Consider the following 27,648-nt stretch of genomic DNA (forward strand, 5'->3'; position numbering starts at 1 on the left):
GTTCAGAGGTGGAAAGGGGAAAAAAGCAGAGAACAAGCAGAAGACACAGAGAGGAAACCACTACTTAAGTGGACAGAGCTGGAGGTCAAAAGTGGAAAAATAGTTCTACTGGTACACAGTGGACTGTGTGTTCAGGGGTCAGGTCTCCACTTGTATGGAGAGAGGTTTGCGTTGTGCTGCTCCAGCCTTCGTGTCACAGTGTATCTTGCTTAGCGCAGAAATAAGTGCCTGAGTCATTGAGTAGGACGTGATCTATCGCCATTGATAAGGAGTTCCCCTTAGTCCCACTGCTTTGGAAGCGGCTTTTGAATTCTTCCTCAAACTCTGCTTTGTTACCTTCCACTGAACGAACAATCAGCTGCAAAGTGGCGTTCTTCCCCACTGGCAGCTTGTACCAGAACATGGTCCAGAATCCACTCTCTTTGTGTGAACAGTTCAGAGTCAGAGAGTCTCCCAGTCGGACAATCATGTCTGGGGTTTGCTGAAGAGCCCAGCCTAGAAAAGGAAAGAAGAAAAGAAGCTGTGAGGAATGGAATGAGTTGAAAGAGACACAGAGACACATCCTTGAATTAATAGATGGGATGCCAGCATGTCAGACGCTGTCCCATTTCTCTGGAGGGGACAGATAGGAGACAGAAAAAAACAATTTCAAATGTAGTAGTAGTATTTTTTTCTTACATATATTTTTTTTAAATACTAACTTCACCACCCTTGATTGAAGTTTTAAAATGATTCAGAAAAAAAAAATGTGTAGACCGGCAGAGCTTTTTGAGTAAGAGACTGAGGAAAATTTCACCTCATTCATTGCTCATCCTCCCCAGGGAGCCCTGGGGAATGGAGCATTGCCAACAACTGAACACATTGTTGAAGCACCAGCAGAAGGCTTGTCAAGGGAGAACAAAATTTACATACCTACATGGGCCAGCAAGGCCGTAAGAAACCAGCAGGGAAACATGGGAAAAGTTTTATCTTCTTCAGCTGATCTGCCTGTGGTGCCAGCACTGACCTAGGAGCTCTGTTGTGTGAGGAGGAAACATTGAGGAAGGAAGAAATGCAAGATGTTGGAGTGGGCAGGACTGTGTGAGACCGCCCAGAGAGCAGTTGGTTAGAAAGCAGATGGTTGGCTGGGAATTGTGTGAAATACAGACAGTAGGAGGTGGTACAAACCCTGCACAGCTGGCTTTACGTGTGTGTATGTGTGTATGCGCAGCCACAGGAACGTGTGGGGACGGGATGGGAGCCTGAGTTTGAGACAAGGCATAGGGATGCTTTGGGGTTTTCCTCTCTTCCTCTTGAAACAGCTGAGATCTTCACAAAAGAGGTATTATGCAAAAAAAATACATAGAAACGGGGCTCTGTTATTTTCTTTTGTGCCCCACATCTAAGTTCCTGAAATTTCAACGATCCTGACCACAGACATTACAGCGCTGGATCTTCTCTGGTTAGGCCCATGCAGTTCATGCCACGTTCATGCTTTGTCCATCATTCTGCCTGCCCTGGGCTGTCAATGGCTTCTGTGTGAGAGTCATCAGCTACTCTGCAGGAGTGTAGAAGAGCACCTCCCTCCTTCTACCTTCCCGCTGCCGACAGCAGGGTCACTGACTGCAGTCTGTCTCGTTCAGTAAGCACTTGGAGACTATTAAAGCGTACTGGTACTTGACACTGAGAGGAAGGGCATTTGCTTCACAGGGACTGCAAGCATGTGGATGGAAGAAGTAAACAGTCAGTGGAGGTGGTGAGGGGGCATCTGTCTTGTATGAGAGGTGAGGAGAGAGTCTGAGGAGACAGCAAGGGTGACTCAGAAAATCTGCGAGGGAAGAGAAAGGTACATCCTCCCTTGGTGCCGGCAGGAATGTGAGTGATGAATTTGGCAGCTCCTTGGATAATGTTTGTTTGTCAAACACACTAGCATTTAACAAACTCCGCATCATAAGCATTAACACTCTTTCAGAGAATTTTGGGAGCTCTCACTGTTTGTGATCACTGTATTTGTGTTCACATACACTGTATCCACAAATATCAACTTCTACTGAGATTCTTTTGTGGCAAAAATCACTATCTGTAAAGTAAAAGCCACCGCATTTCTTAGATTGACACGATCCTTTAGATTAAATGGGTGAAATGCTTTCAAATAGAAATTGTGAGCATTCCACATTTAAACAAAGTATCTTAGGAGATGGAGGGCCACATAAAGTACTTTTCTCATATTCTGTTTTTGAAATTACTTCTGAATATTTTGTTTGAGAAAACACTCTATCATTCAGATAGAAAGAAGCACGTTGCTGAAGAAAATGCTTTTTTCTTTAAAGAAACTTAAGAAATGGATAGAAATGGCGTTTTTGTTTCAGTTTTTTTTTAATAGATGTAAAATATCTTTCAATCCACTACATACAACGTTCTGCTTCTGGATTCAGCCTGCTTTCTTAAAAATGGCACCAACAGCACAGAGAGATCTCAAGGGGTTACTATGAACAAGTGCTATGAGAAACCACCAATCTTCCGAAACGCAAGTGTATCTTTATGTTGAAAGTTGTTCTTTGAAATAATTAAAGAGAGCTCTATATCGTATGAAAGGTTTATTATTAACTGTTACGTTATCTGTAATTACTATCAGTACCTTCTAATGTAGGATATCAGTACCTTCATTTGGATCTTCAAGGTTTCCACTGTTTGTTTTTTGTCCTGGAGAAAACCTTGGGTTAACGATATGCCATTTCAGAAGATGTATTTCTAGAAGTTCAAGTTGCCAGTCCACCAGTCTGGGATCGAGGCTGTGTCAAGATCATGAAATTCTTAGTGTTAGTCGCCTTTGTTGGTGTGGCTGGTGAGTGTATTTTTACTTTTATTTTTGTAATCTAAAATGAAACTATTTCTGAGGAAACTTGTAGCATAATCTGTTGTGAGAAATTGCAGTTGAGTTTTGAGTTTACACTTGCAAAAGGCTTAAGGCAAAGCACTTCTACTTCTTTTGACTCCAAACTATCCGCCCAGAATAACTTATTTCACGAGACATGAATGCCTTCATGGTTCTTGACCGGGGAACGCTACAGTGCTTACCCAGGTTCAAAAAAGAAGACCATGTAAATTCATGAATCTTCCACTGAAAATGAATTACAAAGCACCTCTTACTCAAAAAATCCTGAAGCTGCTGTAAATTCTTTGCATATGGGAGAGTGTTCCAAGGAGATGTGACTGCAGACTTGTCTTGTACTTTCATTACCTGCTATTGACTGCTACTACGGACAAGATCCTGGTACAGACAAACCTTTGGTCTTATCCAACAAGAACATTTGTATATTATTAAGTTCACTCTGGAAATAGCATCCAGGGCTTCAGACACAGACAGATGGTCTGCCAATCTAAATTCAATCAGCTTATTTTAGGCAGAAGCGAACAAATGTGTGCTAGAGTTAACCGTAACTGCTACTGTGCATTTTTGTAGAACCAGAGCCTATGCGTGAGATGTTTCAGTCAGCCACAGGGCCACGGAGTTCCTTATGCCAGATGTTAACATATGCTATTTCTTATTTCGCAGTTGCCTTCCCCATCAGTGATGAGGATGATGACAAGATTGCGGGAGGCTACAGCTGTGCAAGGAGTGCCGCACCCTACCAGGTGTCTCTGAATTCTGGATGTCACTTCTGTGGAGGCTCTCTCATCAGCAGCCAATGGGTGCTGTCAGCTGCTCACTGCTACAAGTCGTGAGTGGAAAAAATATATCCCATAATCTACCTCTTTTCTCCAGTTCACTTTTGCCGGGAATGTAGAGCTATGAGATCCAAATATATAAATAACTCAGTTCTCACGGAAGACAACTGAGGAATGAGTGGGTCATTCAGAAAGATGGGCTGATGCATCACAAGAGGTTTTCCCCTTCTGCAAATGTTTTTCTGAATGCAGATTACTTCCTGAAATGACAACGTGGTAACCTAGACAGTTATGTGTGTGGTCTCTCAGAAATTGAATTGATTTGTTAAAACTTAATTACAGTAGAATACGGAGAGGAACGACTTCATCGTGATACCAGTTTGTCTTCCAGAATGTTTGTACTTGCCACAAAACAATCCTTCGTAAATTCACCACCAGCACTGGGAATAAGATCTCAGTGTGGATCCCTGGAATTTATTGCAGGACAAGAAAAGTACCCGGCACAAAGAGTTAATACATACAGTGATAGGCAGCTTTCTCATAACCCTGATGTCAGTGGCAGTAAGGTAAGTGACATTCCTTCTTTTTTCCAGTTCCATTCAAGTGAAGCTTGGGGAATACAACCTGGCAGCCCAAGACGGCAGCGAGCAGACCATTAGTTCATCTAAAGTCATCCGTCACTCTGGCTACAATTCCAACACACTGAACAATGATATCATGCTCATCAAGCTTTCCAAAGCAGCCACACTCAACTCCTACATCAACACAGTTCCTCTGCCTACCAGCTGTGTGACCGCTGGAACAACGTGCCTGATCTCTGGATGGGGCAACACACTCAGCAGCGGCTGTGAGTGCTGCGTGGGAATGTGTCTGAGGACACTGGACATAGTCTAAGACCTCACAATGAAGTCCAAACAGTGCAGGGTAAAGAACAGAGAAGTGCTGCAGGGCAAGCCTTTTTGAAGGATGATTTTAAATGATCAGTCCATGTAGGGCAACAATCATTTAGCTGCCCTGATGGCAAGGCTTTCTAAGATCTTTGATCCTGTTTTATTTTGTGAAGACGGAATCATTTATGTCACTCAAGTGCCCTTCACTCAGATGTGTGGCAATCTGGACATTTTGTGTCTTGGCACCATCAGCCGTGCAGTTCCAAGCACTAGTGATTTACTAGTTAGCTGTGTTCTGAGAATATTATAAAAACGTGTGAATGTGGATCTAAAACTGCTACAAAAGAGCTCCACTCTTTTCCACTGATGGTCAGAAGCATGGCTGGGGACCGCTGTCTAATTCTCTGGCCAAAACAAACCTGCACCGGAGATGGGGCTAGTTTGCCTGCGGCCCCAGATTTCTGCGTCATACGTACTGAAAGAGTAGTTCTTAGTTCCAAGCCTGCCAGCTGGTGACTTTCTAGATGCAGGGTAGAACAGAGGGCCCATGGGTAGAATTTGTTTCATCTAAACAAATAGACTTACAGCTCGGAAACAAAATGAGGACTGCTAAAACACGGTGTCCAGCAATGACTTTTCTGTTAAGAAAGATGTTTTTTCCAGGCTCTAAAATTCTATCAGCCATGCCATCAAAAATTTCTCTCTATTTTCTTGTAGCTCTGTATCCAGATGTCCTGCAGTGCCTGAATGCCCCTGTACTCTCCTCAAGCCAGTGCAGCAGGGCTTACCCTGGTAGAATTACCAGTAACATGATATGTATAGGATACCTGAATGGAGGAAAAGACTCCTGCCAGGTAAAACAACTGCCTCTCCTATCTGTACCTTTCCTGTCTTCTCCTAGTAGAGGATGAGATCATGTTAGAGATACTCAGTGGCATGTTTGAAACCATTTTTTTAACTAAAGTATGCTAGCTCTTGCACTTTGGGCTACCGAAAATGGAGACGTGCTGCACCAGAAAATAAACAATAATCGCAGAGGCTATAACCTAGGATGCAAATGTTAGTATTGGATTCAATGAGAATAAAATATCACCATACCAACATCCAGGAAGTCTGGAAAATGAACACACCTGGTAATTGCACTGCATGTTGTGTATGCTTGATTCTGTGGAAAAGTTTTGCAGAATAATGTGCCAGAAAAGGTTTCTGAGCACCTGCCAAGAACGGCACCCATGAAAAATAAGTAACTTACTACTGTCTGTGATGCCTTAGAAGTACGGCATGTTAGCATCAGGTGCAGAATTGTAAGCAGAAATTATCTTTGTAAGAAAAAGTCTCCCTCTAGTATCTCAGTGGGTTCTGGGAATCATGGCTTACTGCTGATGCTGATAACATTTGCTGAGCATCTGTATCTTTATCTGTACAGGGGGATTCCGGTGGTCCAGTAGTCTGCAATGGTCAGCTTCAGGGTATTGTTTCCTGGGGCTTTGGATGTGCACAAAAAGGTTATCCTGGTGTTTACACTAAGGTTTGCAATTATGTTTCCTGGATTAAAACGACTATGTCTTCCAACTGAGACACTCATTTTACGTGACCTGCTTTTCCTCCTCCTCATTTCCTTCTGCTTTGGAATTGGATGTACACACCTTCACAAAAAATAAACATTTTCAGGCAGCCCTTCTTTGTGCAGTTCCTCCGGTTACTTCCATGGGTTATTACATGGGGAACACAGACAAGTAATATCACTATCTCTCTCTCTCTCTCTATTTATCTAATACTTGTAGTGTCTCTCAACTAGAAGAATCTTGGAACGCTTTCTACCCTCAACTTCAGGAGTCCTTCAGCCAGTTATGTACAAGCATGCTGGAGGAGGAGATATTTTCTGTTTATAATCATATAGTCAAATGCTACACATCTACATAAAACAGCTGAAGGAGCGTGGCGAACTACAGAGGCAACACACTTCTATTACAGAAAACAGCAGGCAGCAAATCAAATGCTCCCGATCACCCCTAACCCACAGTCATATGACTGAATATTTCCTAGTGCAAAATCACTGAAAGCTCTACCTGGGGAATGAAGGCAAGCTCTTGCTAGGGCTTGTTCTCTTAATGTACCAGTACTGTGACCTACCAAGGCTATTTTACTAAATTGCTGGGGCTGCTGTCCATACCATTTTGCTCATTGGACATGCTGGGCTTTCTTAGTTTTCCTGGAACAGTCAAAAGAACAGAGGTGTTCCTGAGCTTTGGTTTTGCATCCTGTTGTCCCAGTCTGCCCCAAGAGAATCCATGAAAAAACTGCCAAAGTTGCCCAGGAGCTGTGCACTTGTCTCCCGAGGAAAAGAAAAAAAAAAGAAAAGAAAAAAGAGAAAGAAAAAAGAAATGGGAGAGGAGAAAAGTGGGGCACAAAGGAACAAATGCCATTTTCAATTGGAGAGGTTTTTGCGTAGCTCCTTCAGATTCTTTGTTGTCGATATACCTCTTAGGTACGTAATAGGTGCCTGAGCCAGGAAAAAAGTACAATATACAAACAAGATCAGACCATAGCATGATATCTCACTGCTCTGAAAGTCCTTGATGAATTCCTTCTCAGCATCTTCCTTTGTGGCTTTCTTTGTTCCTATAAAAATCATCCTTCCCTTCAGTCTCTTTGTACCAGGAGACAGAGTTCTTACCGGGGAGCTGTTGAAAGTCACAGGTTTTCCCTCCACGGCCAGTGTGAGTGGAGACTTAAATATCCTTGCCTCGTATTATCAGCCAAGAAGCAAATTTGTTACCTGATGTGCAATGAGCCAATTCCCACACACGCAAGAGAGAGATTTCTTTTTATTTGGGCCCGGGTGCTGGAAAGTTGAAAGCTTCCAGCAATCAAGGACAATAACGAAAATGTCTTCACTGTGTTTGTGCATTAAATTCCCATATATTCCATCTATCTAATACAGAAGGAACCTTAGAACAAGCTGAACAGTTCTCCTCTGGCCGATACTCCAAGAGGAACAATTGTATTTGATAAATCTGATAACGTAAGACATTCTGCTCGATCAAAGTATTTTGCATTTCTGTTGATTAAACGCAGACAATATCCCCTTCTTTCTAAACAAAGACCTGTTTCTCCATATCATGTGTAGAACAAGCAAAGGCAATCACAGAGCCTTTATTTGAGAAATAGGCACAATAGGAAAAGATATCCAGAAGGAATTAACTCACCCCTCCCGGTAACAGTATGGAGAAAGGGACGGGCTGAGGAATGTGACCCTCCACCATTCATACGGTCGTGCCGCCAGAGCGAAGGGCAGGGGGAAATAGGGACCCGCGCAGACTCAGACCTCACAGGAAGTATCGCGGAGACGGAAGGGGTGGCTCCAGACCACTCCCCGCCCCTCTCCAGACACCCGCACACTCACGTAGCCCAACCATTGGTTCATGCTGTGACCTTGGAATTCCACTACATCACAGAGTTATCTAGATCTATCTGTGTCCATGACAGGAGGACAGCAGGCCCACAGGCCTGGAAAAGAAGGAAAGAGAGAAAAAAAAGTGTCAACAGTTCACAGGCCGGTCTGGTCTGGTCCGGTGATCAGAGGAGGAGTTATTAAGTAGCACTGAGGAGGAATGTTGATTTACTAAATATGATATCAGAATGCAAGATAACACAATAGAACGCAATTCAATTGGAATCAAGGCCACCAAAATCAAATAAAATGAGAGAGAGCATGTCCAAATCGAAGGCCTTACTCTAAAGCTGCAGGCAAAAAGCAGCAAGGCACCATGTGCTTCTCAACGGTGAACAAAGAGACAGAGGCTCCTGAGTTGCCAGGAGCTCCACCTCTCTTCCTCTGGGCACAAAGTCCTCGGGGGAAAGCAGGCCCTCCGCCCCTCCCCCTCCAAGAACCAAGCCCCCAGAAAGAGTGGTCCATGGAGCTGCAACAATAACTCTTCAACTCCCAGTGCTTTACATGATGTTATGATGTGGAATACCGACAACTAAGAAGTCATAAAACCAGAACACTTCCCTCTGAGAGAGTTTAGAAATATCCACCAGGTTTCAGTACGTGTACTGTATTCAGTATGGAGGGATGAAAATGTTGGAGGACAGTGAAGAGGATGAGGAAGATGGGGGAAAATACACATTTCTATCTGTACACAGAGCACGTCCTTGACTACGAGGGATGAGCATGTTGGGAAGAGTAGTTTGGAAACAGTCTCTGTCCTCTGCCACTGTCTACTCCATGTCTCTATGCGTCTTGTAGGCAAGGAAGAAATTCCACTTTCTAGATTATATGCCAGACTTGATATTCAAACTGTTGAAATGTTCTTATGGGCTCTCCCTTCTGATATGGTTGGAACATCACTTATAGCCGTGATAGACCCTACCACGGAAAGGTAGCTTACAAAGCTGCTCCCTTTCTGTCTGCTGGCAGCGGGTGAGAAAGTGGTGGGGAGGGGGCTTAGCCAGGACAGCTGACCTAAACTGACCAAAGGGATATTCCGTGCTGTATGACATTATTATTTTTTTTTAGCACAGACTTTGTGTGAGTCAGCTGCATAGCGGAAATTGGCACCAAGGGAGCCTTCACAGAAAAGTAAACAGGGCGGAAAAAGCCGTCGCGAAGGGACGTCCCCGACGTTCGGCAGCACTGACGCGCTGCGGCGGAGCCGGGGGCGACAGCGGCCGAAGCCCCTGCGTGTACAAAACCTGCCGCTAGGGGGCGGCGCGAACGGGACGGGCAAACGGCGCGGCGGGTCAGAAGGGCGCGGCGCGGCAGTTGGCGCGGGCGGCTCGAGCACGGAGGGAGAGATTGTCACCGTCCGCGGGCACAGACTTAGTCATGGTATCCACGCGAAGGAGAGCAAGGATGTCTGCCCCTGCCAGGAAGGATGCTGAAACCCCGACTGAGTGCCGAGGCAGCCGTGCAGCTGTCCGAACCTCTGGCTGTGTAGAGTGCATGAGCCTTTCCCCGGCATCGTGGGGAAAGCAGCAGTCAGAACAGCTGTGCGAGGTGTGAGCAGGTAGACGACCTGCTCCGACTTGTGATGAGGCTACAGGATGAAATACGTGCGTTAAAAACTGTCGTGGGGGACAAACAGGAAAACCACAGTTCACCCACGCACTGGCACGTTATTCCAAAGGAAAGAACAGAAAACCCAAGGCAGTCTGTATCACATCAGGTCGAGGGGAAAAAGAATTGCAAGGCTGGAGGCAAGAACACAAAGGAAAAGAGCAGATGGAGACAAGTTTGTGCTTGAAGCCAAATACAAAAACCCTCCTTGCTTTCTCCAGCAACCCCCCCCACCGTCCTCCCACCCTCCGCCGGGTGCCCCTCTCCAGCAGCTATGGGGCTCATCTGTGGCTGATAACAATCCACTCAGTCTGGACAAACTAACGAAACCAAACCACAAAAAGCCTTTCCTCAAAATCAAGACTACGCCGTTGAAGGATAAGAGATGGATAGTAGTTGTAGGTGATTCCTCCCTGCAGGGAACTGAACATCCAAAATGCTGAGCAGACCCCCTTCTTCGAGAAATCTGCTGCCTTCCTGGGGCTTGAGAAAGAGGTGCCGCCAGGAAACCACCTTGACTGGTACAGCCATCAGACCGTAACTCCTTAATGCTTTTCCATAGACGGAGAGACAAAGCAGGGGTGGGCAGTGGTAGGACAAGGGGGAATGGTTTTAAACTGGGACGGGGAGGTTTAGGTTGGATATTTGGAAGAAGTTCTTCACCCAGAGGGTGATGACGCACTGGAACGGGTTGCCCAAGGAGGTTGTGGATGCCCCATCCCTGGAGGCATTCAAGGCCAGGCTGGATGTGGCTCTGGGCAGCCTGGTCTGGTGGTTGGCGACCCTGCACGTAGCAGGGGGGTTGAGACTCGATGATCATTGCGGTCCTTTTCAACCCAGGCCATTCTATGATTCTATGAAGCAGCTACATTTGTATCAAAGGCTATCAAAAGGGAGTTCAGGGCCTTGGAACAACAGCTGAAGGAACTGTCTCCTGTCTTGGGTGAGGACATGAAAACAAATCAAAGGATCTTATCCTTACATACATGGTTTCGCCACTGGTGCCATCGCCAGAACTCTGGTTTTTATTTTGGCAACCAAATGGCCTATATGGCACCAGGTTTGTGGGCACCAGGTGAGGTTTGCCTTTTTCAGAGGGCGAGAAGGGTCCTTGGGGCAAAACTAGAGGGCTCATTAGGATGGTTTTAAACTGGACCTGAATTGGGATGGGGGTATAGAGAGCCTTCCCGTGATAAGGTGTGGGATGGCATAGCTAGATGAGAGCTAGATGGGTGCAAGCAAGGGGCTTGAAGGACCTGTTGCCCTGAGTGGTGCTGGCAACACTGCAGCACATATGAAATCCTGTGGTGATGAGGCGGTGGCAGCTGGGGCAATAGGAGAAGGCAGAGGGGAAAATCAAGGGGAATACTTCAAGGAATTAAAGCGATATCCTTTAAGGACTTGACAAGACCAGCTGCCCAGCTGAAGTGCCTCCACACCAATGCACACAGCCTGGGAAACAAACAGGAGATGCTGGAATCTACAGGGGCTACTAGAAAACCACAATGTAGTTGCCATCACTGAAACCTGGTGGAATGATTCCTATGACTGGAGCGTGCCTGTTGACTGCTACGAGCTCTTCAGAAGGGACAGACGAGGAAGGAGGGGAGGTAGTGTTGCTATCTACATCATGAACTCAATAGAACCTGAAGACTTGTCCCTAAAGTATAGTCATGAGCAAGCAAAAGCCTATGGGTGATGGTTAGAGACCTAGGCAGCAAGGGAAGCCTTGTGATCAGCGTCTACTACACGTCACCCAGTCAAGCAGAGCCTGTCAACCTCCAGCTCCAGGGGGCATCGCAGTCGCAAGCACTCATCCTGATGGAGGACTTCAACAGAGATGCAGTTCTTCCCATTATCTAAACAAACTGCAGGGCTGCTTTTCAGTGAATTCTAACAAGCTTAACAATAGCATTACAGTTGGTATCAAAAGTAGGATCAGAATTTGTTCAGAGGTGGAAAGGGGAAAAAAGCAGAGAACAAGCAGAAGACACAGAGAGGAAACCACTACTTAAGTGGACAGAGCTGGAGGTCAAAAGTGGAAAAATAGTTCTACTGGTACACAGTGGACTGTGTGTTCAGGGGTCAGGTCTCCACTTGTATGGAGAGAGGTTTGCGTTGTGCTGCTCCAGCCTTCGTGTCACAGTGTATCTTGCTTAGCGCAGAAATAAGTGCCTGAGTCATTGAGTAGGACGTGATCTATCGCCATTGATAAGGAGTTCCCCTTAGTCCCACTGCTTTGGAAGCGGCTTTTGAATTCTTCCTCAAACTCTGCTTTGTTACCTTCCACTGAACGAACAATCAGCTGCAAAGTGGCGTTCTTCCCCACTGGCAGCTTGTACCAGAACATGGTCCAGAATCCACTCTCTTTGTGTGAGCAGTTCAGAGTCAGAGAGTCTCCCAGTCGGACAATCATGTCTGGGGTTTGCTGAAGAGCCCAGCCTAGAAAAGCAAAGAAGAAAAGAAGCTGTAAGGAATGGACTGAGTTGAAAGAGACACAGAGACACATCCTTGAATTAATAGATGGGATGCCAGCATGTCAGACGCTGTCCCATTTCTCTGGAGGGGACAGATAGGAGACAGAAAAAAACAATTTCAAGTGTACTACTAGTATTTTTTTTCTTACATATATTTTTTTAAATACTAACTTCACCACCCTTGGTTCTATTTTTAAAATGTTTCAGAAAAAAAAAAAATGTGTAGACCGGCAGAGCTTTTTGAGTAAGAGACTGAGGAAAATTTCACCTCATTCATTGCTCATCCTCCCCAGGGAGCCCTGGGGAATGGAGCATTGCCAACAACTGAACACATTGTTGAAGCACCAGCAGAAGGCTTGTCAAGGGAGAACAAAATTTACATACCTACATGGGCCAGCAAGGCCGTAAGAAACCAGCAGGGAAACATGGGAAAAGTGTTATCTTCTTCAGCTGATCTGCCTGTGGTGCCAGCACTGACCTAGGAGCTCTGTTGTGTGAGGAGGAAACATTGAGGAAGGAAGAAATGCAAGATGTTGGAGTGGGCAGGACTGTGTGAGACCGCCCCGAGAGCAGTTGGCTAGAAAGCAGATGGTTGGCTGGGAATTGTGTGAAATACAGACAGTAGTAGGTGGTACAAACCCTGCACAGCTGGCTTTACGTGTGTGTATGTGTATGTGCGCAGTCACAGGAACGTGTGGGGACGGGATGGGAGCCTGAGTTTGAGACAAGGCATAGGGATGCTTTGGGGTTTTCCTCTCTTCCTCTTGAAACAGCTGAGATCTTCACAAAAGAGGTATTATGCAAAAAAATTATAGAGAAACGGGGCTCTGTTATTTTCTTCTGTGCCCCACATCTAAGTTCCTGAAATTTCAACGATCCTGACCACAGACATTACAGCGCTGGATCTTCTCTCGTTGGGCCCATGCAGTTCATGCCACGTTCGTGCTTTGTTCATCATTTTGCCTGCCCTGGGCTGTCAATGGCTTCTGTGTGAGAGTCATCAGCTACTCTGCAGGAGCGTAGAAGAGCATCTCCCTCCTTCTACCTTCCCGCTGCCGACAGCAGGGTCACTGACTGCAGTCTGTCTCATTCAGTAAGCACTTGGAGACTATTAGAGCGTACTGGTACTTGACGCTGAGAGGAAGGGCATTTGCTTCACAGGGACTGCAAGCATTTGGGTGGAAGAAGTAAACAGTCAGTGGAGGTGGTGAGGGGGCATCCGTCTTGTATGAGAGGTGAAGAGAGAGTCTGAGGAGACAGCAAGGGTGACTCAGAAAATCTGCGAGGGAAGAGAAAGGTACATCCTCCCTTGGTGCAGGCAGGAATGTGAGATTGGCCTCCGTGAGAATTCCTCTGCTTGCACTGCATCTGTTGTTTATAAAAACTCTGTGCATGCTAAATGTAAATTGTGATGTGGGTGCATTGGGAAAGCTACTGTGTTCATCCAGGAGTGTGAGGGTCTGCCACTCTGTATCTGCTGTGCTGCTGCTTGCCTGCATACTTACAGATCCCTGGTGGTCTTTGTGAGTCAGACAACATCTTACCCAGAGTCTTGTGATCAATCTTTGGCTGTTCTGCCCATGAGCACTCTGAACATTCTCCATGATGATCTAAACAGGTCAAATCCTGTCACTCATTCAAAGATAGTGATTAACATTACCCATCACGTGATTTTTCTAAGTCAGCACCGCATGGACCCACAAAGATGCTATGGCTGTGCTGGAGACCTCCTTTGTGGAAAGCAGACTTCCTCTGTTTCCAAGAAGGAGCAGGTTGGGGAGAGCGTGGGCATGAAACGGAAGTTTATGTGTCCCAACTACTAGCTCAGCCCATTTTCTTTAGGAGAGTATGGAGTAAATTAGATAGGCCAGAAGAAAAAAGAAAAATTGTTAGAGAGCTGGCACATGGATAGGGAAATTAACGAAGTGTAGTGAGAAGTTGTCATGGTTTTATGATTTTTATTGGTATTCCACATTGTGGAAATCAAATATTTTTTCTGCATTAGAACAAGTTAAATAATTGGCAATATACTTGTATAGCTAGCAACAATTTATGTCTAGTTAGCATGAAAATACATGTTATACTTTGTCACACACATTGCAAGAATATCCTGTACAACAGGATGGCTACTGACTGACACCAGATAACAAACAAATTAACAAATGTAAACCTTTGATAAAATTGTGAACCTGGAGTACCCAGCCAATGGGGAAACAGGGAAGGGAGACAGGCAAAGGGGGAAACAAGGTACAAAAGCTGTCACTGAGTCCTTAGGAATGCTCTTGCTTGAGGGACGCTTGCCATTGCAATCATGAATAAAATCTGCTTTTATCAGAGATATCATCCTGACAAAATTATTTGGATATTTCCAGCAACATCATAATATCATAGAGTGTACTGGGAGTTGAAGAGTTGATGCTGTAGTTCCATGGATTGTCAATAGTTCTGAGTACTGTTTCAGAAGAGAAGAACAAACTACAGCTCCCAGAAGACTTCACTGTTCTGTTTCTGTTTTCCATTCAGAGGGAACTATAAAACTGACTAGGAGTCATGAAACTTTTCTCCTTTTTTTAGGCCCATCTCCCTACCCTTTCTCTACTCCCCTTCCCCTCTTCCCAGGGCATGTGCCTGTGGGTCCCTCTGCCCCATTAGCCACAGAACTAGGCTGAACCAGGACAGAACCTTGACAGAGGTCAAAAGAGGCCAGAAAACTGGGAGAGAATAGATTTAAGTGAGGACTGAAGGGAGGCAGAAAGAAGGTGAGAAGAAGGGAGGCAAAGTAGGTTAGGTGGATTGACAGAAGTGAAAATAATGTAAATGAGAGTAAACAAAGAAGGAGGCAAAGAATGAAAGCAGGAAAGAGTCTGAGAAAGAAGGGGAGGCTAAGGAGTAGAGACAGTAATATGTAAAAAAGTATCTTCCTGCCTTTGTGCAGTGCAGATGAGAAGGATAGTAGGCCCCTTTTTTTCCAGACCTAGCCACTCTTCTTCATTCTTGACAGAGCAATATGTGCCAGAGTCACTGAGAAACGTATGTTCCATCAAGGTCTTCCCACCTCCTTGAATCTCTCCGTTCTTTAAGTGGCATTGGAATTCCTCAACATTTGCCTTACCACTTTCTATTGTAATGGCCACTAAGATCAGCCTGGAGTCTAAGGCATCTTGTATTACTACATAGCTGTGCTGGGAGATTTCATCTTGAGGCCGTTCAGATTCACAGACTGGCATTGCCATTTGACTGTGTCTGAGGACTGCTCCAGAGCCAGAGCTAGAAGGTAAAAGGAGAAGTGTTGAGACAAGGGAAAGAAACAAGTTGATACAGAAATTAGGTTGATATGGAAATGAGGGCAGGGCAGGATGTGAATTCAGACAAAATGGAAAAACATGAATCAGGTGAGATGAAAGAAAAAAGGATAAGATATCCTTTCAAAATAAGATCTGCTAAGAGGGACTGGTTAAACAAACTTATCTTGCAGGTATATGGCAGGAGACGCTAGCTCAGCACCTGCGTGTAAATCTTGTTTGCTTGACAGAACAAAGAGTGATAGACTTTACAGGATATGAAGATAGTTCTAGCTGGGGAAAACAACGTACCTGAACCCAGATTACAAAGTATGTATTGTCATCTGCAATCTAGGAAGAAAACTCTCTAACTCCAATGCAGTGTTAAAAAGCAGTATTCCTATATTCCTCATGGTACATACCAGGTGACACGATAAGCTACATATAAACAGTTAAGATATACATATGCAGTACATTGGCATACATATTCATTCTTTTCCAAGAACTAATTAACATATGCTAATATTCCTCTGGGCATGTGCAGATTTAGGGTGGTCTCACATCCACTTACTTTATCCTCACTTTTCTACCATCAGCTTCATCACTGAGACTTTTGGCTGACCTTTAGCTTTTTTCCCCAGTTTGGCAAATTTCCATTGCTTGTTAGGCCATAAAGAACAACTTCTGGAACAATGTACATGAAATTGAAGGAAAATGTGTTTGCACCTGATGAAGTGCAAAGATAAGTAGCCTATTATGACTCTAGTGCTTCTTGTGAAGCAGACTTAACAGAAAACAAGGCTGTTCGCACACTAAACAGAGATGAAATGGAAAACTTTAGAATTAGCACTCATTGATTTCTTTTGTTAAACTAATATATTGGTGCTTAAACTAATATATTGATCTCTATTGCTAAACAAACCAGTCTATATCAGTATAAACAAAGGAAAAGAAGGGGGATACCTACTGGGGTAGGTGTGAGTGATAGGCATGCCATATGAGTGTGTGACAGGTGAACTGAGAAGAATGTGAACCCTGAATACCTTAAACAATGGAGAAAGGGGAAAGGACTCACATCAAGTTACAGGGATAAAAGAGTAGATTTGAGAGATCCTACAGGGGTGTGCCCCTAGTGTACTCTCCATTTATTCAAATAAAGAAAGCTAAAGACTCTCCTCTGCCTCTTCATCTTGGGATAAAGATAATTGAGTAAGCCTATTGGAGCAGAGATTTTCCCAGTATAGGCATGGTAGGTTGTTTGAGAGGAGGATGAGAAGGAACAGGGAAAGGATGGAACATCCCTTCAGAACATTGGCTGAGTTTCCAGTATCCCAGTGTTAGGCAATAAATATTCCTGGGCAGTTTGTGTCCTTAAACTAAACTTCTGGGAGATATGCACACAGGAAAAAGAAACAAAGCAGGCATTGTGGGAGATCCAGAGATTCTCATTTAACTCTCTCAAAATCTTCTCTTAACACAGGAAGCTTTGAAAAATGGGCATGAAGGTCAGATAAGCAATGGTAGAATCTATGCAGATGCTCAGGGATGTGTTGAATTCACTTACTCATAGGGATCAGCATGGCCACAAAGAATCAGCGTAGAACCATGTGAAAAATTCTTGTCCTGTCTAGGACCTGTCTTTTGTAGCTGCCCAGAGTATGTGAAAAGAAAGAACTAAGGGAAGATGAGACACACTGGGGCTAGACAAAGCAATGGGAAAGCATGAAACACAGAAAGTATTGTCTGGCTGGTAACCCTGGGAGACGATGTGTACAATCACAGGAAACTATAGACATCGCTGAGATGGGAGGGGAAATGATGGGAGGTAGGCAGTAAGCACACAGGAATATGCTGAGGTTTCATGACGAGCCTGATTATGTGCTGAGCAGTAGAATGCTGAGAGTTCCCTGAGAAGAGAGTTGGAAGAAAAAAATTTTAAGGATATGCTTTCAAGGAGATATTTGTAAGAACAATGTGGCTCCCCACCTCCCAGTGCCAAAGAGCAATCTGCAAGACAAAGAAGTGTAAAAGAGTAATTTGTGTAGCTCAACATCAGTATCACATATGGGCAAACTGAAAGACCCCTTGCAAGAATTCCTTGATTGACAGATACAGGTGCAATGTTAGATTTAATATGCATGAGAATTCTCAGAATAGGTGGGAACTTCATGGAAAATTCATATGTTAAATATAAGGAGGGGTGATTTAGCTCTGGGTTGTGCACGCTATGTGGAAAGATCACCATGCACCAAGCACTGTAATAAACTGGCACTGGCTTTCTAAACTATCATCTCTTTTGTAGAATTTTCTTTGTTTCCTTGCTTTCTGCAACATGAGGTCTCTTTTCCTATGGAATACTGTGAGTACAGTAATTAATGTCAATGAGAAGCAGTATCAGGAAGTAACCCAAAGCAGCCCCTCCTCCATCCTTTTCTCTGAAGATCAAAGCAATGCTCAGAGCTTCTATCTGCTCTCCTGTGTGGAACAGTGAATCTCATTGCATCTGCTTTATATTTCTCTCTGTGGCAGAGTCGGGCATGTTCCTGAGCACTACAAAGAAGAGTGAATGAGGTTGGGTCCCAGCTTTTTCACACTATATCTCTCATCCTAGGATCTGGAGGAATAGGAAATAAAGCAGGCCAGGACCCCCTTTCCTGGATGTTGTCTCCAGCTCTGTTTCCTCCACAGAAGAATTGCGGGAGCAAGAGATACTCAGAGTCCTTAACCTTTGCCTGCTTCAGCCACCTTTGTGTGATGGAAGTGCTCCAAGCTACTGCAGTGATTACTGTGTTGGGACTGAGAGGTATATGACAGACAGGTCAGTGCTCCCTTCAGGCCTGGTCCAACAGAGCTGATGAAAGGGATGAGAAAGGAGGCTAGATGCCTGTGCAGATTTCAGGGACAGTCAGTGCCATGCCATGAGGAGGAAGAAAGAATGATGAATGTGGACTAAAGCAAAAGGTGTGAGGGACTGGAGGTGCTTGGGATGGGGATCTGGATGGCTTCCTCCACCTTCCTTGATGATAGGTAGAAGCCCAAGTTCCTCTGGAGGTGGCTTCTCCCTGAGACCTGTGGCTAAGCTCTGGAGCCCGGAGCATCTTGGTCTGTTGCCTTCGGGCAAGAGCAAGTTGGCAGTTCTGTTTCATAAGCACACTTTGACAAATTCAAGATGTGCATGAGGACTGAGACCATCTGTGCCGTTGCCCCCTTCTGCCCTGTGAATCACCACAGACAAGGTGATTTTCTTTTCTGGCAGGACCGAGCTTGGCCAACAGAGCGGCATGGAGGACACAGCTAGGATGCAGTTGGTAACACCACTAGGATCTTGAAAGTAGTTGGATAGTGCTTTACCAGCAATAGCTCTCCAGTGCTCTGCTCACATACTCAGGAAGTTCAGGACACAAACATGCTGTCCACAGCATCTTCAGGTGTTTCTGTTCAAAAGAACATTCACATGCCTTCCAAAGGAGGAAAAACTTCAACTGATCCATACACCTTTCCCTCCTCATTTAAACTGCCAGGATATGTGCCCTGGTGCTCTGTCTGGTAACATGGAAGGAAAAATAAGTGGGAATGTGCTAATGTCCTTGGTAATACTACATGTAAGGTGTGCAAGCAAAATGAATTACCTTAAGATTAGACATTCCTCCATCCAAATACTAGGGACCAGGGCAGAAGGTTGAGATCCTGGAAGGAATAGAAGATCAGAAACCATCTAGAAAGAAAGAAAGAAAAAAAAAAAAAAAAGAAAAATAAAAGAAACTGCTGGGAGTTCTAGGATATTTCTGTTACTTTTTTCTATTATTGCTCATATCTTGTATGATTAATTTATAAAAGGAAAACTTTGGGAGAAGACTGAACAACATGAGAACATGTTAGGATTGTTAATAAGAGAACTGAGGCTATTCCAACAACTAGGCCCAGTACACCAGTCCAACCTTATCTATGCAGAGTGGGGATTCGGTAAACACAGCTCCCATTGCATTGTCTGGCAAAGAGGATCAGGAGGAAACAAAAGGCTGCTAGAATTTAGTTCCCAGTCTCTTACTGATACCTTTCCTTCTTCTAGATACAGTCTGAACTATCAGCACGAACTACCCAGAGACCTACAGTTTGTAAGTGGTATGCCTATTTGGAAGGTACTAATGAAATAATGTCTACTAAAGAAGGCAGTGTTAAAGTATCTACACTGCAGAAAGATAGCATATCACTATTCCAAACACTGCTGAGCAAGCTGCTTCCAATACAAGAAGCATTCCCTCTGAGGAAAGACAGTGACCCCAAAAGGGTATATGATTCACCGATGCAACACATTATAGGCAAAATAATGAGTGAAACTATAATGCTGTGGCATTGGAAGTGACCACAGGAGACCCACATTTAAACTAACACCTGTCAGTCATATTATGACTATCTCCACTTTGTGTTCTTTACAAGAATATTGGTGTCAAGAAACTCTAGCTGGGATGGTGGGTTATCCTACACTGAGCTGAAGGGTCCTTAGGGATGGTTAATGTTTATGTTTGGAGTTACTGTGTTATTGCTATTGATAACAATTTGGAAACCAAAATTTTAACATGGTAATCACTACAACATGGTGGCTGGAATTACAGGCAAATCACCAACTGGTGTACTGATTGTGAAGGAATCATTAGATTATCAGACAACTCCATACAAGTTGATATCCAATATGCAAACTTCAATATTTCCAATTCAGATACCCCAAAACGCTCTAATTAAAATTGTACTAACATTTTCAATGGTAGCAGGTGAACAGATGAAATTTAGAGATTGAGTGCAATAGCTCAAGCCCTTCATCTTGGTTGTATTTGTCTTTACCATCTCAGTGAATGACACTGGGTGTCACTTGGCTATATAATTACTGTGATATAATTTGTTCAGCATACCCTCTATGGGACCATGGACATACCATGTGGGTTACTAGTGGTGGAGCATGGACTATGGACTTATCTGCGAGGGGCTGGTGTTACCAACACACATGGGACTGTTTAGTACTTGTTCCTTCCGGACAAAACAACCTTTTTCACCCACTCTATGGGAATGGATCAAAAGCAAATCCTAAGATCCCTGGCAATACCTGACAATGGGAACTGTTGCTCTAAGAACATGCAAAAAGATAAAGGAACTTTGGTAAGCATTGTGCCTCACTTCTTAGCGAAGAATACCTGAGATAGCATGCATTTGAAATGAAGAAATCAATGTGAAGAGACTTAACAGCAATAATTTTATTACTCTTAAGCAGGTATTCTTACTGGCAATGCTGGATGCATGGAGGTAATCCTCCTATCACGTATAGCTGACACAAAAGATCAGTTTATATATATATAACTGGTGTTACATATGCAGAAGTTTTCCAAGAGGTGTGTCACATATGCAGAAGTTTCTCAGAGTTACCTTACATATGCAAGTTTTCCCAGAAGAATGTTACATATTCAGTGACCCATTCCAAGCAGGACCTCTTATTACCTTGATACAAAGACTCAGCAGGACTTTCTTGTCTCCTTGATTCAGAGGCAGGGCTCTTTCTGTTACCGAAACAAATTGCAGAACAGGAGTAACCATCAAGAACATTAGCAAACTTAACTATACTGTGATAACTTGTGTCATATTAAAGCAGAACAGTCTTGCAACATGCCTCCTCCCTATTTACCATGCTACCTCACAAATACCATCTGTAACATCTAGAGGCTATTATGGTGTTGTAAGCAAGCATTACACGTATTATACAACAGTACAGCAGCTATGCTTATTGGGATATATTAAGAGAAAACGTTGCGTAATTACTTCCTCAAATCAGTTTGGCTAGCACTGATATCATACATTTGTGCTACAGCAGCTAGTACATTTATCAAGGGTAATACCAAATCAGTTATGTCTGTCACTCCAATAAATCGTCTTTTTTTAAAAATGTTTATGAATCTGTCCAGTGGAAGTCCTAGGGGACTCTGACATTTGTGGCATTTGTGAGTCTCCTCAATGAAAGCCCTTGTGCCCTCTGGTGGGCAAAGTAAAAATTTAACTATTAACATGACACTCATCCCAAGAGGTGTTCATCACCACGTTGGATGGGGCCCTGAGAAGACTAATCTATGGGTGTCATCCTTGCCCATGCACCAGTGTTGGAACTAGGTGACCTGTAAGGTCCCTTCCAACTCAGCCTGTGATTGTGATTCTATCCTGAGAACTTCTTGTGTTCCAGTTTGTGCCCATTGCCTCTTGTACTGCCATTGGACACCACTCCAAAGAGCCTGGCCCTGCCTTCTTTGCACCCTTGCTTCAGATATTTATAGATGTTGATAAGATCCTCCTGAGACTCTCTCAGAAGATGTCTGGGTATGTTCCTCCCCAGATGCAGGACTCTGCTCTTCTCCTTGCTGAACTTTGTGAGGCTCTTGTCAGCCCACTTCTGCAGTGTGTTGAGATCCCTCTGGGTGGCTGCATGGCCTAGTGGTAGATCAGCCACTCCCATCAGTTTTGTGTCATCTGTGAATTTACTGTGAATTTACGTTACCTCATCATCCAAATTGTTAATGAAGGTGTTAAATACTGGGCCTAGCACTGACTCCTGGGATATTCCACTTGTTACTGGCCTCCAACCAGACTTTGCACCCTGATCACTGTCATCCAAAATCCACGAAGAAAACTCTCTAACTCCAGTGTCATATTAAAAAAGCAGAATTCCTTTATTCCTCATGATATATAGCAGGTGACTTGACAAGCACTCACTCGCAGTTCAGGTTCTACATTTAAACAGTTAAGACATACACATGCAGTACTTCGGCATACATCTTCATTCTTTTTTTCAAGGATTCATAACTTTCATCTGCTTCTCCCCAATTAGGAAAATTTCCATTGCTTATTAGGCCAGAGTGAGTGACTTTTTAAACAATCTATGTGGATTCCTTGTACCTACTGGGTGCAAAAGAAAGAAGTATTGTATTATGTCTCCTGCACTTCTTGTGAGGCAAAATCATTGAGACAAAAGACAAAAGTATTCTATTATGTACCCAGTGGAAAATCATTCAGGAAAACAGGACTGTTCACCCACTAGAGTTGAAATTGAAAGTTTTAGAACTATCACACATGGATTCCTTTTGCTATATTTATATACTGGTTCTTAAACTAATATACTAATCCCTGCTGCTAAACAAACCAACCTATATCACCACTACCCTCTAATCCTGCCTGATTGAAGTCAGTTTTTGAGGTACCTCACTCTGATCATCCAGACCATACTTCAACAGCTTCTTCATGAGGATCTTATAAGGGACAGTGTCAAAAGCCTAACTGAAGTCTAGGAAAACAATAGTCACTGCTTCACACTCAGTAATCAGGCTGCTATTTTCCTTATAGAAGCTTGTCAGATTGCTCAAACATGACTTTCCACTGGTGAATACACACTGGATACCCCAGATGATTTTCTTCTCTTTTATATGCCTACATCTGGTATACAGAACAGCTGTTCCATCACCTTTCCAAGTGCTGGTGGAATTACACTACTACCACCTAGTGTTGAAGGAATTATGCTGCTGCCATCTCCAACATTATTTGTTTAAATCCTAGGATTTTGCTTTAGGTATATATGTTTGTCTCTTCTTCATCCTTATTTATTAATAATTCATATGATTTATTGCTTGAGATGAATGCTTCCTGGGATGGACCCCATTACAGTTGATTCTGCAGTTTTTATGAGTTGCTATAACTCCAACCTTTACATAGTTTCAAAACAGAATGGCTTTCTAAATCAATCTAATTTACTGAGCCTGGGGTCTCTTTCTCTCCTTGATTTGTTCATTCAGGTTCTATATATAATCTCATTGTCCCAGCACTTCATGGGATTCCTGAATGAACGTCTTATTGGTAGAGGCTGAGGCAAATAAGGCATTCAGCATCTCAGCCTTCTGTATGTCCTAGGTAACTAGGTCTCCCATTTCATTCAGCAGAGGACCCACATTTTCCTCAGTCTTCCTTTTGTCACTGATGTGCTTGTAGAAGCCTTTCTTGTTGCCAGATGCAATTCCATTAGAATCATAGAATTATAGTATCATAGAATCGTTAGAGATGGAAGGGACATTTAAAAGTCATCTAGTCCAACTCCCTTGCAATGAACAGGGACATGCACAGCTTGATCAGGTTGCCCAGGGCCTGGTATATACTCGCCTTGAAAGTCTCCAAGGAAAGCACATCCACCATATCTCTGGGCAACTTGCTCCAGTGCCTCACCACCCTCACTGCAAAAGACTTTTTCCCTATATCTAACCTAAATCTACCCTCTTTAAGCTTGAAACCATTAGAGTTTTAGCTTTCCTAATCTGATTCCTGGTTGCTCAGACAATGTCTCTGTATTCATCCCAGTTTGCCTGTCCTAGCTTTCATCCTCTGTTGGCTACCTTTTCGTGTTTGTGTTTGTATTTGGAACTTCTAGTTCATCCATGCAAGCCTCCTGGCATTTTTGACTGCCTTCCAATTTGTTGGGATGCATGGCTTCTGAAGCCTGGAGAATGTGATCCTCAAATATTAACCAGTTTTCTTGGGTCCCTCTTCTCTCCAGCGCCTTATCCCACTTTCTCCACCAAGTGGATCCTTGAAGAGAATAAAGTCTGTTCTCCTGAAATCCAGGATTATGAGATTGCCATGCACTCCTCTCTCTGCCCTCAGAAGTTTGACCTCTACTAGTAACTTCGTGGTTACTGCAGCCAAGACTATCTTTGACTGTCATAACCCCAAGGATATAGAGGATCTGAGGTCCTCAGTACTCTAAACAAAAAAGAAATAGTAGCAACAGATGACAGGATTTAAGCTGCTTTGTAAGTAGTTGGCACTGAAGCACAGCTCCCAACTACCAGGCTGGGCTAGATATTCTCTACATATCATGCAACTGATGCTATGTGAAATAAGAGGGTCTCGGTGATAACAGAAAGAGCTCAAATAAGAAACTCAGTTGCCCAGGAATTTTGGAATTTATCGTGGGCTGGCCACGAATATCGACAGAGTAGGATGTAAAAAGTGCTGAAGTGGCCCCACTGTAAAATAAACTACCAGTAAACAAGAAGCAGTATGTCCTGTTCACTGATGGGTCTTGTCGTACTGTGGGAAAGCATCAGAAGTCGAAAGCTGCTGTATGGAACCCTACAAGATAAGTCTCAGAAACTGCTAAAGGAGAAGGTGAATCAAGCCAATATGCAGAAGTTATGGCCATCCAGCTGGTTTTAGATATTGCTGAACAAGGAAAGTGACCTGAGTTCTTTCTACTTATGAATTGTGAAAAATGCCCTGTGGAGGTTGTTACAGCAATGGGATCAGAGCAGCTGGCAACACAGAGGCAAACCTACCTGGGTCACAACACTGTGAAAGGATGTTGCTGCCTAAGTAGAAAACTTGAAACTTGTCTGTAGAATACATCACACAAATGTTCACATACCATAGAGTTGGGCCACTGGAAAATATTAAAAAAAAAAAAAAAAAAAGGCAAGTGGATCAGAATTTTAAGACTGAAGTGGTCTCAGCTGGATCTGGACTGACAATGTAAGACTGAGTTATTTATAGCTTGGTGGGCTTATGATACCTCAGGCCACCAGGGAAGAAGTGCAATATATAAATGGGCTCATGATGAAGGGGTGGACTTGATAATGAACACTACTGCACAGATAATCTATGAATGTGAAGCATGCAAAGCAGTCAAGCAAGCCAAAGGGGTAAAGCCTCTCTGGTATGAGGAACAATGGCTAAAATATAATTCTAGGGAGGGCTGGAAGGATAATTATATCACATTCCCACAAACTCACCATGGCAAGTGTCGTGTGTGTGCAGTGGTGGAAGAAACCACTGGATGGCTGAAAACATACCCCCTGACCCATGCCACCTCCCGGAACAGTATCCTGGGCCTTGAAAAGCAAGTCTTATGGTGACACAGCATCCCAGAAGGAGCTGAGTCAGATAATGGGATTCATTTGCAGAACAATCTCATAGACACCTGGGCCAATAAGCATGGCATTGAGTATATCACAATGCCCTATCATGCACTACCCTCTGGAAAACTGAATGATACAATGGACATTTAAAGACTACACTGAGGGCAGTGGGTGCTGGGACACTCAAATGTAGTCGTATACAGGTCTACCAAAAGCCAGATGGTTAGTCGACACTAGCAGATCTGCCAATCGAGTTGGCTCTGCTCAGTCAAAATTCTTATGTACTGTAGAAGGGGATAAAGTCTCTGTAGTGCACCTAAAAAATACTCTGGGCAAGACAGTCAGAATTACTCCTGCCTTGAGCAAAGACAAAGCCATTTGTGAGATTGGTTTTGACCAGGAACCTGTGTGCATTTGGAATGAGGAAGTCCAGTGTGTACATCAGGGGAATTCGATACTGGGTGAGAATTGCCAATAATTTGATTTGTATCATGTTAATTGCTATTTAATACTGTATGTCATTGATACTACTATTGATATATGTCATATCACCAGTAGTACCATTAAGAGACACCAAGACTGATAAAGAATGAATTTTGATGGAACCAAGAAATGGGCAGTGGTGATATAACTTGATGACTGCAGCTGTGATAGAGCCAGAACTGGTTTCAGCATGCAAACACCATATACAAACTCTCCAGCTCTAAAGGACTGTTACGACTGATGGAATCCAAAGTCATGTACTCAAATGAGCTCAACAGAAGTTTTAAAGGGACAATTTAAAGGGATGATTCACAGAGTAAGGGAATGGTACCTGTTTTTCAAAGGATGGTGAGGGTGATGATGTTTAATGAGTACGTACTAGAAAGTGTACATACTTTCCAGTATGATGGATGATATAGAATAAGAGGTGAATATTGTCCTGGGTTCATCTGGGATAGAATCCATTTTCTCCATAGTGGCTGGTAAGGTCCTAAATCTTTGGGATTTAGTAGAAAAATAAAATTTATAATGCACCAATGTTTTAGTTGTTTCAGAGCAGTGCTTATACTAAGCTAAACACTTCTCAGCTTCCCACACTGAGGAGGCTGGGGAGCAAAAGAGGCTGGGAGGGAACATAAGCAGTACATTCGACCCAAAATAATCAAAGGTATATTCCATACCATAGAATATCATGCTCTCAGCACCCTAGTTCAAGCAAGCTCATTAGAAGATCCTTGATCTTGCTAGAGGTGTCCACAACTTCCTTGGGCCCACACACTACTTGCTTCTGTTACTTTTGTTTTTGCCTAACAAGAGCAAGCAGCATCAAGTTTATCAGAGTGCTGTCTGGTGTTCCCTGGGTCTCCTTTACCTCAACCCAGAAGTTTCTCAAACATCAAAAAGGAGAGACAGAGTGTTGCCCAAACTACTGTGCCTATTGGCTGCTTCTGGAAGCTGCTCTCTGTGAGTAGTGTTGTAATTACTCTCTGATGTTTGGTCAAATGGACATGCATGAGTATGCACACACACATGCACACATATATTTAGATGCGTATGTATGCACATACATCATATCACACAACACAATTGCTTACTCATCATGCTGCATAGACACATACTCATGCATAATTCCTCGACTGCATATACACTTATCATGTGTATACACACAATCAACATTAAACTTACTTCCTGTGCATGCACATTCTGTTGAGGTAACACATAAATGATTGCACACCTATACATCTGCTGTGCATACTACACTGTGTACATATAAACAAACACATGATTTCTTACACACGTAATAACACAATTGCTATCCCTCCTCCCTCTCCAGGCACAAACCTCTCTGCTTACATATATGATGCACTCTGAGCTTATGTCAATTACCCAGCATACTAGACAAGATTCAAACTGTTCCCTATTGGTGTAGAGGAGGGATCCAGTGTGACCATCTGTCCAAAGTTCTGGCTCCCATCAGCCCTACACTGAGTTAACCATGGAGGCAAAACTCTGGGCCCTGTATTTGCTCTTCCTCTTTTTCATCTTCCTCCTACAGTCATCCAAGAGTATATCTCTCAGAGTGGTAAGAGAACATGGAAATCCTTGTGAAAGACAGAGTGGGTATGGATATGGTCAAATCTGAGTTCCATCTGTGTGGGCTTGTAGGTTTTGGCCAGCAGATAAAGTCATGCTCCTATGAAAGTCTGGCTTCCTAATCCCTTCCTATTTCCTTCTCCAAGGTGAGGTGAAAATACAGCTATCCTGGCTCCCAATCCAACTATATCCCAGAGTGCATCGAGTATGGCATTGCTAGCTCATGAAGGGAAGTGATTGTCCTGCTCTACACTCCACACTGGTGCAGCCTTATCTGTGTGC

The 27,648-nt window shown here is 43.7% G+C and overlaps 1 protein-coding gene and 2 gene segments (V, D, J or C); 1 reads left to right on the plus strand and 2 right to left on the minus strand.

The window, feature by feature from the left end:
• Positions 1 to 1,024, minus strand: LOC112530246. The segment is given in 2 exon segments: positions 1 to 495; positions 913 to 1,024. Coding segments are annotated over 2 exon segments (345 nt in total).
• A 927-nt stretch (positions 1,025 to 1,951) lies between these two features.
• LOC768817 (trypsin I-P1-like) lies at positions 1,952 to 6,220 on the plus strand. The gene is made up of 5 exons (XM_040651478.2): positions 1,952 to 2,824; positions 3,536 to 3,701; positions 4,242 to 4,495; positions 5,256 to 5,392; positions 5,965 to 6,220. The coding sequence occupies exons 1-5, from the start codon at positions 2,785 to 2,787 to the stop codon at positions 6,112 to 6,114; spliced, it is 747 nt and encodes a 248-aa protein (XP_040507412.2). The 5' UTR covers positions 1,952 to 2,784; the 3' UTR covers positions 6,115 to 6,220.
• A 5,285-nt stretch (positions 6,221 to 11,505) lies between these two features.
• Positions 11,506 to 12,573, minus strand: LOC112529966. The segment is given in 2 exon segments: positions 11,506 to 12,042; positions 12,462 to 12,573. Coding segments are annotated over 2 exon segments (345 nt in total).
• Between the last annotated feature and the right edge of the window lie 15,075 nt (positions 12,574 to 27,648).

Source organism: Gallus gallus, chromosome 1, assembly GCF_016699485.2.
Source record: "Gallus gallus isolate bGalGal1 chromosome 1, bGalGal1.mat.broiler.GRCg7b, whole genome shotgun sequence".
NCBI classification, from domain to species: Eukaryota; Metazoa; Chordata; class Aves; order Galliformes; family Phasianidae; genus Gallus; species Gallus gallus.